General features: G+C 45.6%; 1 protein-coding gene across 9 annotated transcripts; it reads right to left on the bottom strand.

Moving 5' to 3' along the window:
- Positions 1 to 4,282: 4,282 nt before the first annotated feature.
- Positions 4,283 to 13,573, bottom strand: TGIF1 (TGFB induced factor homeobox 1). Of its 9 annotated transcripts, none has more exons than XM_077974909.1 (5): positions 13,004 to 13,219; positions 12,590 to 12,791; positions 12,155 to 12,338; positions 6,110 to 6,336; positions 4,283 to 5,325 (listed from the first exon to the last, which is right to left on the bottom strand). In XM_077974909.1, exons 3-5 carry the CDS (start codon positions 12,168 to 12,170, stop codon positions 4,750 to 4,752), a joined length of 819 nt encoding a protein of 272 aa, XP_077831035.1. In that variant the 5' UTR covers positions 12,171 to 12,338; positions 12,590 to 12,791; positions 13,004 to 13,219; the 3' UTR covers positions 4,283 to 4,749. The 9 variants fall into 9 exon arrangements, with proteins under 9 accessions (XP_077831035.1, XP_077831038.1, XP_077831036.1 ...); XM_077974912.1 differs by lacking the exons at positions 12,155 to 12,338; positions 12,590 to 12,791; positions 13,004 to 13,219 and adding exons at positions 7,436 to 7,508; positions 8,229 to 8,314; positions 10,912 to 12,110; XM_077974910.1 differs by lacking the exon at positions 12,590 to 12,791 and having other exon boundaries at positions 13,004 to 13,573.
- Between the last annotated feature and the right edge of the window lie 4,437 nt (positions 13,574 to 18,010).

Below are 18,010 nucleotides of genomic sequence, written 5' to 3'. Positions count from 1 at the left end.
TTTTTATTTTATTTTATTTTATTTTATTTTTTAGCTTTCTAGGTGATTCCATTAGTGTCCAGTTAAGTTTGAGAACCACTGATTTGGAGTTTCAAAGTAACTATAGTAAAATTCTAGTTTCTAGTAATAGTGGATTTTTTTTTTTCCTTTTTCAGACTAATTCCCTCCGGGCAACAATCATAAAGTGTGAATGAACAAAAAGTTAAACAAACAAAAAGCTAGTTGAAGGCTTGAAGAGTAACCAAAAGCAAAAACTGGAGGGTCATCTCCCCCTAAAAGAAGATAACTTCAAGATGTACAAGTTTGTACCTTTATGGCTGAAGGCAGTTCTCATTCTTCAGAAGGTTACGGGTGGCAGAAAGCTGCAACTTCAGTGGCTTGAGATGTCAAGGACAGAAATGGGGTGGGTAGAGCAGAGCACAAGTTAAGAAAGTTAGGAGAATAATTCTGGAAAGAGGGGAACTGAAGAAGGAGCAAATCTCAACCTCTGAATAGAAATTTTGTTCAAATCCCTAGTTGGTTTGTGCAGCACGGGAGACGCCAGTGGCCCAACTTAAAGGCAGCAGCCGGAAGCTGAAAACTAATCAGAGACTTCAGCTGTGATTCATTACACGATAGTTTGAAGTTTCAGTTCAGGTGAACGAGCTGCTTGAGGACAAAAGTTAACGGTTCAGAGGAATGTAGCTGAATCCATAGTCTTTATTGCTGTACCATCCATATTGTCCAGCATATAATAAAAAATCACTGGACGAGTGAAAAAGAAAAAAGTGACCCCCATACAGAAGTGAAATACAGTCAATGGAAACTGATTCTGATTGGGACATGTTACAATTAGCAAACAAGTATTTAAGGCAGCTATTATAAATGCTTATAAGGATATATATTCATAATTAGTAATGAGCAATCTCAGAAGAGAATTAGGAATGCTAAAGAACCAAATGGAAATTTTTTCCATGTGAAAAATACTATAACTATAATGAAAGTCCACTGGATGAGTTCATCAGCAGACTGAAGACAGAAGGGTTAGTGAATTGCAAATAAATTATACAAATTATTCAATCTAAAACAGAAACAAGACTAAAGGAAAAAAAAAGCTTCAGAGACGTGTAGGACAACCTCAAGTGATCTAATGTAAATTTGCTGGAGCTCTAGGAGACAGGAAAGCAAGAAATAAATTGAAAAAATGGCCAAAATTTCCCCAAGTTTGATTTTAAAATAAATAAAAATAAAAACATAGATTTACAGATCCAAAAGCTCAATGAACCCCCAGCTAAATAAGTACAAACAAACTATATGTAGGCACATTTTAGTGAAACTGCTAAAATTCAAAAATAAGACAGCCAGAGAAAGACATTATACATATGAGACTAATGATACAAAACAAATGACAGCTGATGTCTCATCAGAAACAATGGAGGTCAAAAGACAATAAATGCCTTTACGTGCTGTAAGAAACAAAGCTATCAACCCAGAATTCCCCATCAGTGAAATGATCCTTCCAAAATTAAAGTGAAATAAAGCCATTTTCCATGAGCTCATTTTCAAAGCGTTTCAATGAGCCTAAACTTGTCACAAGCAGTCCTGGACTACAACTCTCAAAGAAATCATTCAAGCTGAAAAGGAAAGACCTTAGATGTCACTCAAATCTATAGGAGACAATGAAGAACATCAGAAATGGTCAATGTTTGGCAAATATAAAAGATACATACATTCTTTTTTCTCTTAATCATTTGAATGATGCTCGTTTTAAGTGAAAATGATAGCATCGTACTGTTGTGTTTATCATGTATGTAGCTGTAAATGTATGTGAAAAACGAAGGAAGAGAGGAGAGGGAGGGTGAATGGAACTATACTGTTGCAAGGTTCTGTATTTTATATGAAGCTGTATCATATTAACCCTAAGTGGATTGCAGTAGGTTAAACATGTATGTTGTAATACCCTAGAAGAACCATTTTAAAAATATGGTGTATAGTTTATAAACCAATAGAAAAAACAGAAAACTGTACTTGTACCCCCTAAATCTATAAAAATAGACCGGGCTTGGTGGCTCATGCCTGTAATCCCAGCACTTTGAGAGTCTGAGGAGGGCAATTCACTTGAGGTCAGGAGTTCAAGACCAACCTGGGCAACATGGTGAAATCCCATCTCTACTAAAAATACAAAAAAAGTAGCCGGGCATGGTGGTGCACGCCTGTAATCTCAGCTACTTGGGAGGCTGGGTCACAAGAATCCCTTGAACTCAGGAGGCGGAGGTTGCAGTGAGCGAAGATCACGCCACTGCACTCCAGCCTGGGTGATAGAGCAAGATCCTGTCTCAAAAAAAAAAAAAAAAAAAAGAACACTTTTTTAAAAAGAAAAATTGAAACAAAATCAGAGAAAAAGACATTATATATATGAGAATTATATATATGAGAATAATGATATTCTCATATATAATATCTTAATATGATATATAATATATATCATATACAACAATAAATGATATATAATATATGATATGATATATATGAGAATAAAAACATTCAACCTGAAAGAAGGCAGGAAAAGAGGAGCAAAGAAAAAAGCCAAATGGTAAACTCAGTCTAAACATATCAATAATTACAGTAAATGTAAATTGACAAATGTTAAGTAAAAGGCAGAGATCACTAGACTAAATAAAAAAGCCAGACCCAAACTACACGCGATGGGATGAACTTCAAAAACACAAATAGGTGAAAAGTAAACAAATTAAAAAGATATATTGCACCATGGAAATTATAAGCATAAAAATCATTCCTATTTGGCTTTGATATGAACAGCTTTTTACATGTATCTTTTCAATTAAATGTACCTGTTTTTAGATAATGGATTACATTCATTCAACATCAGCTATTATCAACCATGATCTGTAACAACCTTAATAGGGAAAAAATGAAGTAAAACATAGGGAATTTAAGGTGACTTCGTTTTTCTTTTAAATGAGTCATATGGCTCCTTTCCTTCCCCTTCCAGTATGAGTGATGAAACACCGTTTAACAGGGCAAGCCTTTTAGGACTTGCTCATTTCCCTCACCTATGCTAAAGCAAAATGTTCAGCCTTTGATCTAGCTGTTGGAGCAAGTAATGATTCTTGATCACCTTTGCGTCATTCATTTTTATTAATGTTTATTTTGTTCCTTGTATTTACTTTACTAGTACTTTTTGGGTTTTTGTCTATTTCTGTGACTCTCTGAGGTGGGGCCAGACCACTCTAAGCTGACGTGCCCCACCAAAGCTGCACCCCACAGGCTGGAGCACATTCCCTCACTTCATTTTCTTATACCTCTCAGTAGTCATCAGCAGTTTTCTTCTTTCACTTACAAGAAAAGTCTTTTGAGTTTAGCTCTTTCTACAGTAGGGACTTTCTAAAATAGTTTCAAAATTAGACAAATTTGTGAGTAGGATTTTTCTACATTCTTTAAACAATACTGAAGCTCCGATGCTCCCTCACACTTAGACAATTCATAGCTGGGGCAGGGCTGGAAAGAACATGACTGTAACAACAAAGAAAGCTCGTACTAAGCATGACTACAAAGAATGGTTTTGTGGCATGTGACAAATCTGTTCAACCATACAAGTGACAGGAGCAACACCAGTTCCCTTCTGGCCATCTGGGCTTTATAAGTGATTGTCTATCCCAACCAACTCCACTTGTACATAGCACCATTTTTCCACAAACTGTGACCTTGGAAAATACTCACCTAATAAACTAACAATCCCACCATAGACAGAACCCCACTGTCTATTTCATCATTTTAGACAACATTTTAAGATGTTTTAAAAGGTAGTTTCTCTGCAAATACTATGCTATATTTGAATACAAATGTCTTAACTAAATGTACCACTGAACAAAGGTTAAAGGGTAACATGGAAAAAGGGCAAGAGATTGCTTGGGTTGTTTTCTTCTGTAAGCTTAGCAATAACCGGATGCTTCAAGACTTTTCTTTACAACACGGCCATGTTTTAAACTATGCAGGACAGATCAGTAAGGGATTTAGTGGCTAGCTAAACACTGAAATGATTCATTTCAATTTGCCATGCAGTTTAAGTAAAGCTCTAAGGGCCTGCTATGCCTCCTATCAAGAGTAAATATCACACATCCTGTTTATGCAAACTGGCTTGTTGTCCACAGGTTTTCAAAGAGCTGTTGACACCCCCTAACACTGCACCCTACCCCCTCAGCTTCCTGCTCACTGCAGTGCTATATTCCTCCTCATTTTTAAGAAGCGCCTCCCTCAACAGAAATACTCTGAATTACAACAATTTTTAAAGAAAATACTTTATTGTCATGAAAAAAAGGCATCAATCAACTAGATTCATACTTGTTTGAAAAAAAATTGAAAATTTATTAATTAGACAGTATGTGGGCATCCTGTTCCACATGGGAATGAGAAGATGCTATAGGTTCTCTAAGTATTGCACAGTCTGAAAAAATAACAAAAAAGGGTAAGGGGAGGAAAAAAAAATCACATGATATTGGGAACCATCTCACATTATGAATAATCTACCAAGAAACATTTAAAAAAGAAAACCCTTTGTTTCTACAGTAGCTTTGAGTTTATAGTTCTTGGAATGACTGTATTCCATTGAAGACATCTCAGTAACAGGAAGCTGTTTTAGCAATCCCATGTGCAAATATTAATAAAAAATATATAAAATAATGCAATTCATCTCTTGCCTTCACCCCGGCAATCATGACATTTCTGAGAACTGTTTTGCTTGAAAATGGGTTAAGCTGTAAGTTTTGCCTGAAGCTCCATCTCTGCAGCCCGTTTGAGTGCAACATCCACTAGAAGCTGAAATCCACTAAAGTCCTGGTTGAGGTCCGGTGGAGTAGGGGGAGGAGTGTTGAAAAGACCACTCTGTGTATTTGTACTTGGTCCAGATTTACACGTGTCCTCTGGGTACATGAGAGAGGTGTCTGTAAAGCTGCTGGCCGCTATCTGCTGTATATCTGTGTTGTGTCCCACACCAACTGGCTGGCAGAGAGAGAAAGGGCCATCTTTCAATGCAGTCACAGTGGTATGGCAGATCACCGATGGACGAGCCAAAACTGATCCCGGGGATGACGGCTTAGGAGACAGTGGCCTCCCGAGGGTTGGGTTTGGCCCAGCTGTACAGGAATGAAAAGGGGTCTCCTCTAGAGCTGGCATGAAGTTTTTGATGCCCATCACGGACTCCACAGAGCTCGTGTCAGAAATCTTGGCCCCACGGCGGGAAATTGTGAACTGATTTGGATCTTTGCCATCCTTTCTCAGCATGTCAGGGAGGAGCCTGCGGCGGGCGTTGATGAACCAGTTACAGACCTGAAATCATATCGGTACGCTTTAACACTTTACTCATTCACTCAGCCAGCGGGTTCTGAGAACGTTCTATGGGGTACCTAATTGATCTTGCTCTCTGTATTAAAGAAAGCATGAAAAGGCTTACCTGAACTTACAATGCTATTTCAAGGTATTTGAGCTCCGCCAAGAAAGCAAGCTATCTCCTGTCATAAACCTTCTAGTTTCTAATACAAATTTCCTTCTTTGTCTCTTCATACTTAAACCTTTTCAGGATGAAGAAAAAGATATAAAATCTCAAATGCTTAAAAATGATTTGAGAGAGAGGTTTACCTTTTATCTCTCCCCATTTTAACCTATCACCTACTGCCCCAACATTTAAGTTAATCAACTACAGGAACACCTCTCCTTATGAAAAGGGCCACTCCTCCCAGTAACTGATTTTTCCCAGTTCAAATGACTATGTCAACAGACAGAACATGAATAACCTCACTGAAGTCGTCCTTGTTTAAATATCAAACCAGTTTCCTGGGCAATAGAGTAAGGTTTAACCTCCTTTTAATGTCTGTTGCATAAAGGAAGGTTCTTTTAGGCATTAAAGGAAATGTTATCTGACAGATGACTGTCAAGTGTTTCTGTGTTCTCTAAATAGCTAGTTATTAGCTTTTAACACTATCAAGTTTACAATAAAAAGATATTCCTTCTGTCTTTGAGTGGAAAGGAGCTTAATGACTTGACACACAGGAATGCCATAAAATGACTTTGAAAATAAAAATGCATCTGTAAACCTCATGCTCTCTTTCTTTACCTGTAGTGTAGACAGGTGTGTTTGCTGGGACAGCAATGCTTTCTCTTGCTCGGAAGGATAGGCATTGTAACGATGCTCATACAGCCAATCCCGAAGAATCTGCACAGACTCCTTGGGTAGGTTGCCCCTTCTCCTTCTCTTGCCTGAGCCAGCGGATGAAGAAAGGTCCAAGGGAATGTCCATGCTGTCCTCATCCTCAGTCTCACTGCCAGATGCTGCAACAATACCTAGGAAAGGACAAAGGCCAGTTGTCAGTTGCTCTATAAGCACAGCAACTACTGCAAAGCTCACTTTGGCTGAGCATTCAGTGTAACCATGCTTTCCCAACAACTGAGAGCGAGGGGAAGGAGCAGTGTTTTCTGTCCTGAATTCAGGGTACAAGTAAAAGTAATTTGACTAGCACCACATGGGAGGTTCTCAACCAAACGCGAGACGCCTTTTCTCAGCCGCTTTCCTCTAGGATTCATTAACTTCTCACATTCCTTTTGAATGATGCTCAGAAAACTCTTTTGTCTAATCATTGGAGGAGACAAACTGCACCCAAATGAATAACCTGCCACATTGAAAACAGGAAGGGTGCTGTGGCAGTTGGAATGTGCCTACCAACCTTCCTTCTAAGATCAGTGCTAGCTAGGAGAAGCAACCTAACCAGTATCCTAATGTATATTTAAAATGTTACTCTTCCTCCTTTCTCTACTGAAGGTTTGAAATAAAAGGTGGCACTTGCACATTGTTTTCCACGGATACAAGGAAGGAAAATTACATACTACACTGAACCCAGTTAGTATTCTAAAGGTAAAATACATGTTAAAATTTTCTGCTAACACCATGCATGGTCATTGCTTATTCATTGCTACCTACATTTATTCAAAGTTAGACATCTACATTAAATGGGCAGTACCAGTCACCTTTTATTAAATACAACTACTGATGTTTTCAGTTTCATCACACAAAAATATTTTTCTACTACTACTGGTACTTTGGTAAGGTCAAAAGATGCCTAATACTAAATGAATTAAAAATGTCTCCAAATTTCAGTTACCGGTTTGATCTCAATCTAGAATAGAATACTACATATCAATAAGCAGAGTTTAGTCTTAAATGATTACATGACAAAGGAAACTGAATATGCAAGCCCCAGAGGAAGCTCTTTTGGCTGTAAGTACTTTAATCCTGCCAGAAATTTTAAGAATTCACAAGCCATAGAGAATATTTAAATCACAGATGGACTGGATTCAATAAAGCTTCAGACCTGGCCTTTACAGATATTTAAACATCATTCTGAACTTAAAAAAAAAATTAAATAACAAACGCTATTAACTCCACCTTTCAAAAACTACAGCAGGCTACTCCAAATGACTAAAGAAATACATTCTTTTGCTTGTAGACAACCTAGAATCTTAAAAACAGAAATGAATTACAAACAATGGCATGCTTGAAAAAAATCAGCACTTCTATATTAGGGGAAGTAATTACAATAACAAAAAATGTAAAGGTATGCATTTTTAGCTTTGTATGCTTTCTTTCCTCTGTAGTATGTAATTTTGGTTGAAAATATGACTTGACCTTAATTGAGCCAGTTCACCTTGACAGGAAATAAAAATGGAATATTCCTCTTAAGCTAAACACCATTTTTTTTTTAAGGAATTTTTCCCACCCTTATAATTGACTCTGACTTGGTGACACATTTTTAGTTTTGGACTGCAGGGGGCAGAAGGTGCTGCAGGGTATTCCTACAAAAGGCAGAACTCTCCAGACAAAGTAAAGCAAGTTCTAACAAAGAGGTGGATGATCTTGCAAATTCACTTTAGCTCGCGGCTTAATAAACAGCTACAAATAAACCACACAAGAATCCTAAGTTTTAACTGCTGTGTATTTGAAATTTCCCTCCTCTGATGATTTAAGTTTTTGAAGTTTTTAAAAACTGCCCATTTAAAACTGAAACTACTTTCACTATTGACGAGCCTTTCAAAACCGTATTGAAATTTGGGTGAAAAACTATTAATGAAAAAGCTTAAAGAAATTACAGCTGGGTTCCTGTCTCACACTGGCTTTGATAATTAAAGAAATCGAACTTTTAAAAAAAACGTGTCAAGTTAATTAAATGACTATAGCAAACCTGAATACAGCAATTTGTTTCAACTCTCCAACATCTGAAAAGCCAGACATTCTTCTCAAGGCTATTATCTCCCTCCGTTTTTTAATCTAGAAAAAGTGTGAAAATTTGCTCATTGAACAGTGAATTCCCAACTGTAAGTTGGTAATCACAGAGTTTGAAACAAAAAAGCCCCTGAAGCCTGCCCTTTGATCTGCTTGCCTAGTTTGACAAGAAGGCTGATCTTTCAGAATAGGTTAGTGACACACAAAAGCAGGTTTCAGTTAAGCAACACCAAACTGCAGCGCGACTTTTCAGTTCATTTAAATAAATGAATGCCAGGCCTCTGGAACTCTTAACAAATATTTCCAATATGTGCACAAAAGCTGAAGTAACAGGAAGTTAAAACTTCAGTTCCTTGGCTACGCCAGCTGATATTTCACTGCAGTAAAACCACGTTTGCTGCTGTCAGGACTGTTTTCATTAAAACTCTTCCTCCTGGTTGTGGCTCAGCTTGGAAAAACAAAGACTTTTTTCCTCTTTACTCATTTCCTATTGTAACAGCGCTTTTGAAAAGTTCCCCGGTTAAGACTTGTTTCCAAACGTGTTGCTTTGCTTACACTTTAAAAAATGTGGCGGTGGGGAGGGTGGGGGCAGAATCACAAGTTTCGTTCACTCTATTCACATACAAGGAAATGTGTGGAAAGCCACAACATGGCCTGAGGATCCCACTGCTCTAAGCAGCGACCAACTTGTTCCTGCACTTTCTTTTTTCTTTTCTTTTCTTTTTTTTTTTGAGACGGACTTTCGCTCTTGTTGCCCAGACTGGAGTGCAAATGCCACAACCTTGGCCTCCCAGGTTCAAGCGATTCTCTTGCCTCAGCCTCCCGAATAGCTGGGTTACAGGAATGAACCACCACGCCGGGCTAATTTTGTGTTTTTAGTAGAGACGGGGTTTCTCCATGTTGGTTAGGCTGGTCTCGAACTCCTGACCTCAGGTGATCTGCTCGCCTAGGCCTCCCTAAGTGCTGGGATTACAGGCATGAACCACCGCGCCCGGCCCTGCACTTTCTTTTCTGAGTAGGTCGGTAACATCATGATGAGACAGGGAGGCCGGGAGACAGTGGTTGTGAAGAGACTCGAGAAGTAAGATCGATGGGAAAAGTCGAGGTGCACAGTTAGGAAAAAGCAAATTTAACCCAGCAAATTTCCTGACCAGAAGTTCTCCTTTGGGCCGGGAGCACTATCTCTTGCCTGTAATCCCAGAACTTTGGGAGGCCAAGGCGAGAGGATTTCTTTAGCCCAGGAGTTCAAGGCCAGCCTGGGCAACACAGCCGGACCCGGTCTCCAGGATAAAAAGAAAAAAAAAAATCAGTATCTCCTTGGGAGAAGCAACAGGAATCGAACACCCAAGCCACCAAATCCAAGGTGTGGTTGGCGACCCCAGCCAAAGAGCAATCCCAAAGCAGGAATTCAACAGTTAAAAACTGGGAGCAAAAAGGCTTAGTGGATTTTCCTTATCGATCCTTCTGATTGTTTTTAAGCCATTTTAGGAGGTCTTTTGGCGTCACTCTCGGCTTTCTGGGAGGACACACTATTATCACAAACCATCTTACCAAACCACGGGCTCAAGAATGGAGCTGAAAGTGCACTTGTTTCAAGAGAACTTGAAAAGACTGCGGACTTTTATACGACGGACAGTAAGGCGGGCCCGACTTCCTCAGGAGTCTTTCCAGAGCCGACGGGGAAGGCTCCCCCCTCCCAGGTAGTTTTAGAGGAGGACCGCGGAGGAGCACGGCGAGAGGGAGGGGCCCAAGGAGGAAAAGCAAGTAGCTTTTGTTCTTCAGAGTTCCTCAGCCTCAAGTGAAATAGGCCGGCCCGCATACTGCACGAGTTAGCACAAGCAAAGGAACTCCAGGTCCCAATAAACTAGAAATGAGGCCGTGAATCCCACGTTCTCAGGGTCCTGCCCACACCAGACTACTAGCCAGGGAAACCTAAAAAGGGAAAGAAACCCAGGTAACCTCGGCAGCCTCGGCTCCCCCGACGAGCCCTGAACCAGTCGCAAAGTTTCCCCTTCAGCCCGTCACCTTTCATTGTTTCCATGAGTCGGCGCCGGGGAGCTGGACCCTATGCGCCCTGGGATGGGGACCGCGGAAGTTCCCCACCGATGCGGCCGGCGGGGCCCAGCCTTGGTCCCCAGCTCCGGGCAGAGGGCACGCGGCTGTGGGAGGCGCGCCGCGGGAGGGGCAGGAGGACCCCGAGAATGCAAAGGGGGTCGCCAGGGAGGACCAGGGCGTTGGGGGGAGGTAGGCGAAAGTGCCGCGGGAGAGTCAGGGGGACGCCAGGAAAGCCGTGGAAAAGGAGCATTGAGGCTTCCCGAGGTGGGGGGGCGGGCCGTGGAAAGTAATCCGAGCCGCCCCCGCCAGAGCCCGAACAATGCGGGGAGCCCACCCCGGCGGAAGCCCGGCTCTGCGCTAGAATCATCCTTGAAACAGAGCCCTCACTTATTCCGGGGAGGCCCACCACAACAGACAGCGCGTCTCCCTAGACCTGTCAGTCCCCTCAAGGGTCGGCACGGCTTTCACTGGGCGTCTCGTCTCGGACGCTCCCCGCGCGTTTTCTCCCAGAGCCAATTCCCTGTCCCGAGTCCGCCCTCCGTATCGCGGGGAGGGGGTCCTTAGGGCGTTCTACCGCCAACGACTACCAGTTGATCCGAGTTTCACGTTTAATTTCACTCTCGCTGGAAAAGCCTGGCGGCAGAGAGAAGCTCCGCGCGTTTCAGGGCCTCCCACAGAAACGCAGCCGAAGGAACCCCGCTGGCCTTGCGGCTACCCCCCAGGAACGCCCCCCAGCGGGCTGGGTCTGAAAGAATGCGGAGTTCTAAACTCCAGGCGACTCCCGGGCATGCGCAGTAGCGCCGCCCCGCCCGTCCGCTTCCCGAGCGATTAACTTCTGTTTTGAACCACTCCACATAAATCACAACAGAAACGCCACCTCCAGCCCACGGCGGAACACTCGGGGGACCTCCCAACCAGGGACTCAAAAGTTAACTTCAAAAGGGACTTCACAGTCTTTGACCTTTCGGGGTGTTGTGTGTGCTTTCTTCCCCCCCGGCCTCCCCCCTCTGGTGTATTTTGTTTTTAAACCAAACTGACGGCAAGTTTTAGTTGTAAAGCTTCCAGAACGCTTCGTGGAAACAATGACAGCCTTGCTCTTTGCACTTACAACCAAGCCTGCTTGTCACATTTGGACACATTTTGACTGCATGCCGCTTGAAGCTGCTGGCCCTGGGTCCTAACTCTTCCTCCTGCCCCAAAATTCATCGTGGGAAAACTTTTAGAGACTGGGAATTTAAGTCTGGCTTTCCAGAGATGTTTACACCCGAGGGCGATGAGGGGGTCCAGAATCGCATTCCTTCTATCGTAAAAACACCACATCCCTAAAGAACACTGCTAGGGCCCGGCTGGGAGTAGGGGGGCGGCGGGGGCGGGGGGGCCTAGGAGTGGAACTTTCAGACAAAGGCGCGGCGGTCCAGCGGCCCCGTCCGGATCGGGAAAAACGAGGTGGTGGGTCCTCCCTACTCGGACCCCATATCCCCAGCACGCGAGAAAGAGCGAGGAGCCACGCGGCGGCTGGGCCGAGCGTGGGGTGTCGGCGGAGACAATGAAACTTGCAGGCGCACAAACAAGGCACTGAGCGTGTTTCTTGACAACGTGCCAACAGCGTGGAGAGGCTCGCTCCACAACAGCCCCTCGTGTTGTGTCTAGCAGGAAAACAGCCGCTGCCGTTTCAGACGCAGCCTCAACAAAGAGCACGGCCGCCGCTCCAGCATGAGAGCCCCTGGGCGGAAAAGTCCACCAAGTGACTCCGCGCGGCGCGGCGCGGCCCGGCCAGCACGTTTCCCCGGACTCGCGTCTCCCGGTGCGCGCAGCCCGCGGCCGCCTTACCTTTCTTGCCTTTCATTCTGGATCTCCCCTCCCAGCGCGAGGCAAGGCTGGGGTCTGGAGGGTCCAGGAGCGGGAACACAGGGGACAAGCGAACGTCTCCTTCACAGCCGACTCTCCCGTAACTTGTAGGACGTGCTCCAGCCGTTATTGCTAAACAGGGCGCTCTGATCCCAGGCGTCCGCTCCTTGGGTGGAATTCAAGTGACACTTGGGCTTCCTCCCGCCGGGATCTTCTGGCAGCCGGCCGGGGGCTCTCCCTCGCCCAACTCTCTCCCCTCCCCTCTCTGCTCCTTTGTTCCCTGCTCCTGCTCGGCGCACCTCGGCGCTGTCAGAGTGAGAGAGGCGAGGAGGGAAGGTACAGGAGGTCCTGCCTCCGCCCCCAGCCGCCCGCCCCGTCCCCCTCCCGCCCCGCCGCTCCTCCGCCCCTCCCCCGCACCTTCCAGCCAGGAGGACTGGACCGAGCGCAGCGGCCGCTGTCACTCGTCCCTTGGGGGCGGCGGCGCGGACGCGGGGGGTGGCCGGGTCCAGAAATGCGATCCTTTCCGCTTGCCGCGCACTGACCGCCCGCATCCCTCGCCCGCCGGTGGGGGAACCAGCCGAGCGCCCCAGGTTTTTCCCTTGGGCCTTTCTTCACGGGGCTGGCGAGGGTGCGTTTGGTTAGCAAACTGCAATAGATGGAAAAAAGGACACCTCCCTTCTTCCCTCCTCCACCCCAGGGAAGAAAAGCCTCCCCGTCTCGTTTTTGACAGCTGCCCCGAACTCCACTGTCCCTGCTCTAGCCGCACAGGACAGCCGCCTGTGATTCAAGGGGCGGGGCACGGGAGGAAAAGTATTCGAGACAAGAACCAACTTCTTCCAGAATGCGCGGCTGCCATTGACACGCGGGCGCGGCGCGGCGCACCCTTCTCCTCCCGGGGCTCTTCCTCCAGCAGCAACAGTGGGAGGTCGGCGGGGGTGGTGGGGGGGGAATGATGAGACACAGCCTCAGCGAACGTCTGTTCCCCCGGGCTAAAGCTGCGAGTTCCGGACTGGATTGCAAGGCAGTTTCGAAATCTGACACGTTGCGGACAGACACTTGTCATGCTCACATGCTCTTTAAACGTCTCTGCCTGGTGGGGACGGCAGGGCGCGCACCCGCCTCGCCAAGACTCCGCCTGACACCCCGAGTCGCCGGACCCCGGCAGCGGCCACTTTTATAGCTAAGGGGTGACCACGCTGTGGCTGCTCATCTGTTTCGGTCAACAGTGTCTGCTTTTAGGACTGGAACCCTCGTAGGGGATCCCTCCTCCCCTCCGGTATTTCAAACAGAAACTAGCCATTAAGTAAACACCCGTTCCTGTTGACTTATTTTGGTCCACATTAGGAGGGATCCAACGGGAGTTTCTTGATGAAATTGCCCTTTCAAAGACCAGATGCTGTTTGGCTGACTTTAAAGAAACGCATGCCCCTTCCTCTGGTTCTAGTTTTCGCGTGGTTACGTCCTGTTGTTTTGAAGCAAATGAACTGTCACATGCCACACAATGAGACTTCCCCCATCACTTTATTTTGTTTTTTTGTTTTTTTTTTTTTTTTTTTTTTTGAGACGGAGTCTCGCTCTGTCGCCCAGGCTGGAGTGCAGTGGCCGGATCTCAGCTCACTGCAAGCTCCGCCTCCTGGGTTCACGCCATTCTCCTGCCTCAGCCTCCCCAGTAGCTGGGACTACAGGCGCCCGCCACCTCGCCCGGCTAGTTTTTTGTATTTTTTTTTAGTAGAGACGGGGTTTCACCGTGTTAGCCAGGATGGTCTCGATCTCCTGACCTCGTGATCCGCCCGTCTCGGCCTCCCAAAGTGCTGGGATTACAGGCTTGAGCCACCGCGCCCGGCCCCATCACTTTAAAAAAAAGAAAGAAAAACCCCAAACAAATAAGCCCAGCAGAGGCAGCGCCCGGGTCTGCCTCCAGCCTGGGCTTTGCTGTTTTTGTTCGGTAACCTCGGTAGAGATCCCGGCAGAAGAAACTCTGTGGAAATAAGATTAAACCCGAGGAGTACTAAGACGGCCAAGGGATAACTAACTCCACTTTGGAGAGTCTGTTTTAGGATTACCCCGAAAATTAGAGCCAGCCTGCCACCCTCCCTCAAAAAAAAAAAAAAAAAAAAAGACACCCCCGCGCCGAGAGTGCGTGGAGGCCAGAGTTTAAAAAGCCTGGGTGGTTTTTCCAATTACAGGACTTAAAATGAATCAACAGGGGAAAAAAGCGTCTCTCTAAGAAGGCAGCGACCTTACGATTTTTTTCTTCTGTGGTTTGCTGACTGCTCGGCACAGAAGAGAATACACATCTAAAACGGCTCGGGGGGAACGTGGTCCTGGGGAGAAGCCACCCGCCCGGACGCTGCCCTGCAACTGCCGGGAGCACAGTTCCTTCCCGGACCTGGCTGCAGATGAATCAGCTGCTGCGCCCGGTGCGGGACAGATGTGGCGCGGGGAGGGAGCCAGCGCCCCCGCCGCCCGTTAGAGGGCCGCCTCGCTATTTCATTTGAAGGGTTGTTTGTGGCTGGGATTGGTGGCTCATATCCGCTGGGGAGCCGGGAGCGGAGGGAGGAGAGACGCAGGGAGGAGGGGCCGGGGGCCGGGCGACGCTGCGACTCCGCGGCCTGAGTGGCAGGAGCCTCGCCTGGAACCGGGCGGTTACTGGGGAGACGCTTTGTTTGCTAACTTCGAAAGCGGCTTCGGCTGCCTCGGCAGCTTTCGAAGCCACTCCACAAAACACGCCTTCGGTCGGTTTAACCCTGCCTCCCTTCCCCGCCCGCTTTGGGCAGCTCGAGAGAAAACTGTTTCCCTCTTCCCCGTGGTTCTCCTTGGCCACGCGGTGGCTCTCATTATGTACACAAAGGTAGCTTTGCTTTCGTCCAAGTGGACTTGGCTAATAATGACTGCGATTCTCAGGCAACCGAGATGAAAACCGAGAATTGCAGAGGGTTTATAGCTTGAAAACAAACTTTCCCGGGGAAGGGGGGAGGAGCGGAGACAATTAAAAGCCTCTTTCAAATTATGGGGAGGAAAAAATGGAGATGTGAACTCACCTTGGCTACAAGTCAGGCTTGATCGGGCCAATGCACACCTTCTGTCCGAGCAAATCATATTGAAACAGTTATTAAAGCTGGCGAGGCACTCCAAAGAGAAACACTGGCACAATTCTGTGATGTAGCGAAAGCTCATAGCCCACCCGCCCCCGTAGATGCACCCCCACTGCCTCCCACCCCCCAACACTGATCCCAAACTTGTTTGGAGTTTTGAATTCTTGGTGCATTCTGGGAAGAAAGTGCTTCGGGTCAGTGCAACATAACAAAGGAAACAGCCTCAAAAAAGTGGGATTCAGATACCAGCAATTGCTTAGGGTATTTGTTGACTCGTTTTTCTCGAGGTGGAAAAGCAAGTTTCAATTCTAGCTCTGTTAGTCCCTTCCAGTCTCAGGGCCTTGCTATAAAACGGATTCAATGACTTTTAAGATTCTTTCCAGTGTTTTTGTTTAAAAAAGAATATGGATTCAAATTTGCTACATATTATTTGCTGATTCATATGAATGTTAATTGAATTGGGAAATTGCTTGAGTAAAATTGAGGCGTTGCTTGGTGCTGGTGGAGGCTGCTGATAAACGTTTTTCACCATTATTTTTTTTCTCTCCAGACACACATAGTTCCTTTTGGTGTCTTATCTTCTAAAGTTGCCTCAAGGCCAAGCAAAGAAAGTTATTAAGAAGTTAAGTTACTTTTCACAGCCTGCAAACCCTTCAAAGGCAAGAACTCAAATAACCAGAAAAGTGTACTAATAAATGCACTTAATATGATTATTTTTTGATGCCAGGTCCACCAGGTGAAGATTGGAGGATGTGTTTGTTTCTTCTACTCAACAACAATTGATGAAGCATGATTTCCATCAAGGACTGTGTTCTAGGTGGAGAAAGGGTGACTCACCCAGTCATTGGATGTCTTTTACTTCCAGTCTCTGGAAGGCAGGTCTCTTTATAAAATATGCAGACAGGCCGGGCGCAGTGGCTCAAGCCTGTAATCCCAGCACTTTGGGAGGCCAAGACGGGCGGATCACGAGGTCAGGAGATCGAGACCATCCTGGCTAACACAGTGAAACCCCGTCTCTGCTAAAAAAAATACAAAAAACTAGCCGGGCGAGGTGGCGGGCGCCTGTAGTCCCAGCTACTCGGGAGGCTGAGGCAGGAGAATGGCGTAAACCCGGGAGGCGGAGCTTGCAGTGAGCTGAGATCCGGCCACTGCACTCCAGCCTGGGCGACAGAGCGAGACTCCGTCTCCAAAAAATAAATAAATAAAAATAAAATAAAATAAAATATGCAGACAGCTAGGCTCTAAACACTGGACAAGAGGTCTGTAATCATCCAGTCACATCTCAGGTCAGAGGGTCTTGGACTGCTTAAGAAAGAGCTGACCATTGTCTTAAGAGCCTGGGGCTGGCTTAGAGCCGTCTTGAGGTGATTTTATCAGCCCCATCAGGATAATTCTCCTCGTCTTCCTTGCATGAATAATGTAACTGGTGCTACTACTTTTGTTTTTAGTCACTTTTCCTAGCCTGCACTTCCCTTCCCAGCCATCCTTTCTCCTCTGTAGCCAAGTCATCACTTCTCTTTACCTAAACGAGTTTTGGAATCCAAGGGATAAAACAGAAAGGCTGGGCGCTGTGGTTCACGCCTGTAATTCCAGCACTTTGGGAGGCTGAGGTGGGTGGATCACCTGAGGTCAGGAGTTTGAGACCAGCCTGACCAATATGGTGAAACCCCATCTCTACTAAAAATACAAAAATTAGCTGGGCGTGGTGGTGTGTGACTGTAGTCCCAGCTACTTAGGAGGCTGAGACAGGAGGGTTCTTTGAACTTGGGAGACTGAGGTTGCAGTAAGCTGAGATCGCGCCATTGTACTCCAGCCTGGGTGACAGAGCAAGACTGTCTCAAAAACAAAAATAAAAACAAAAAACGGAAAGATAATTCCTTTAGCACAGGCTTCATTCTCCTTATTCTCAACATCTTGTGTCTACATTATTCTTTATAGTTTATGAAACACTTATTTAATCTCATTTAATGCCCAAACTAGTGATGTTATTTTTTTTTAAAAGTCAGGATCACTTAACACATCCAAATACAGCAAAGTTAAAAGGCATAAAACTGGATACCAAACATAAATTATCTGATTATAAATCAAGTGGTCTCTGGGAAATCCTGTCATTTCAGAAGGTCAGATGGATGCGGAGGGCAGAAACTGACCTCAGATTATGCCAGGGACACCAGGGCCTCCTGAACACTGTGGGGAGTTGTGCTCTGAAACCTCCTGCCTCCAGTTCTACAAGAAGCTCTCTTCCAGTCTGTCTACTTTTTAAAATTGCTTTTCTTCTCATTTTTTAACTACAAGAAAAGTTCTCAAAAATTCAAGCAAGAAAGAATATACTAAGTGAGACATGGCCGACCTGGTAACTGCCCCTTCCATTCTTCATTTAGGCATTTGTATATTATGCACAGATGTAATGGGATTTCCATTGTTGTTTGTTCCCAAGTCCCTTCTGCCCGGGATGCTCCTTCCCCGCTTGTTGCTCGTCTGACAGTTTCTCACCAGTCAAGGCTAGGCTTAAATGTTACTTCTTAGAGGAGTCTTCGCTGATCACTTGACCTAAATTAGGTAGCCCCACTGCCATCACGTAGCTCGGAGGTTCTCAATCATAGCCCTATTGACATTTGGGGCTGGGTCATTCTTTCTTGTGGGGCTGTCCTGCACATTGTAGGATATTTAGCAACATCCCTGGACACTAACCAGTGTGTGCCAGTAGCATCCTTCCCCCAAGTTGTGACAAACACAGATGTCT

Source organism: Macaca mulatta, chromosome 18 (assembly GCF_049350105.2).
Source record: "Macaca mulatta isolate MMU2019108-1 chromosome 18, T2T-MMU8v2.0, whole genome shotgun sequence".
Classification (NCBI taxonomy): domain Eukaryota; kingdom Metazoa; phylum Chordata; class Mammalia; order Primates; family Cercopithecidae; genus Macaca; species Macaca mulatta.
The sequence above is the reverse complement of the archived record's forward strand: the minus strand, read 5'-3'. Positions and strand labels throughout refer to the sequence as shown.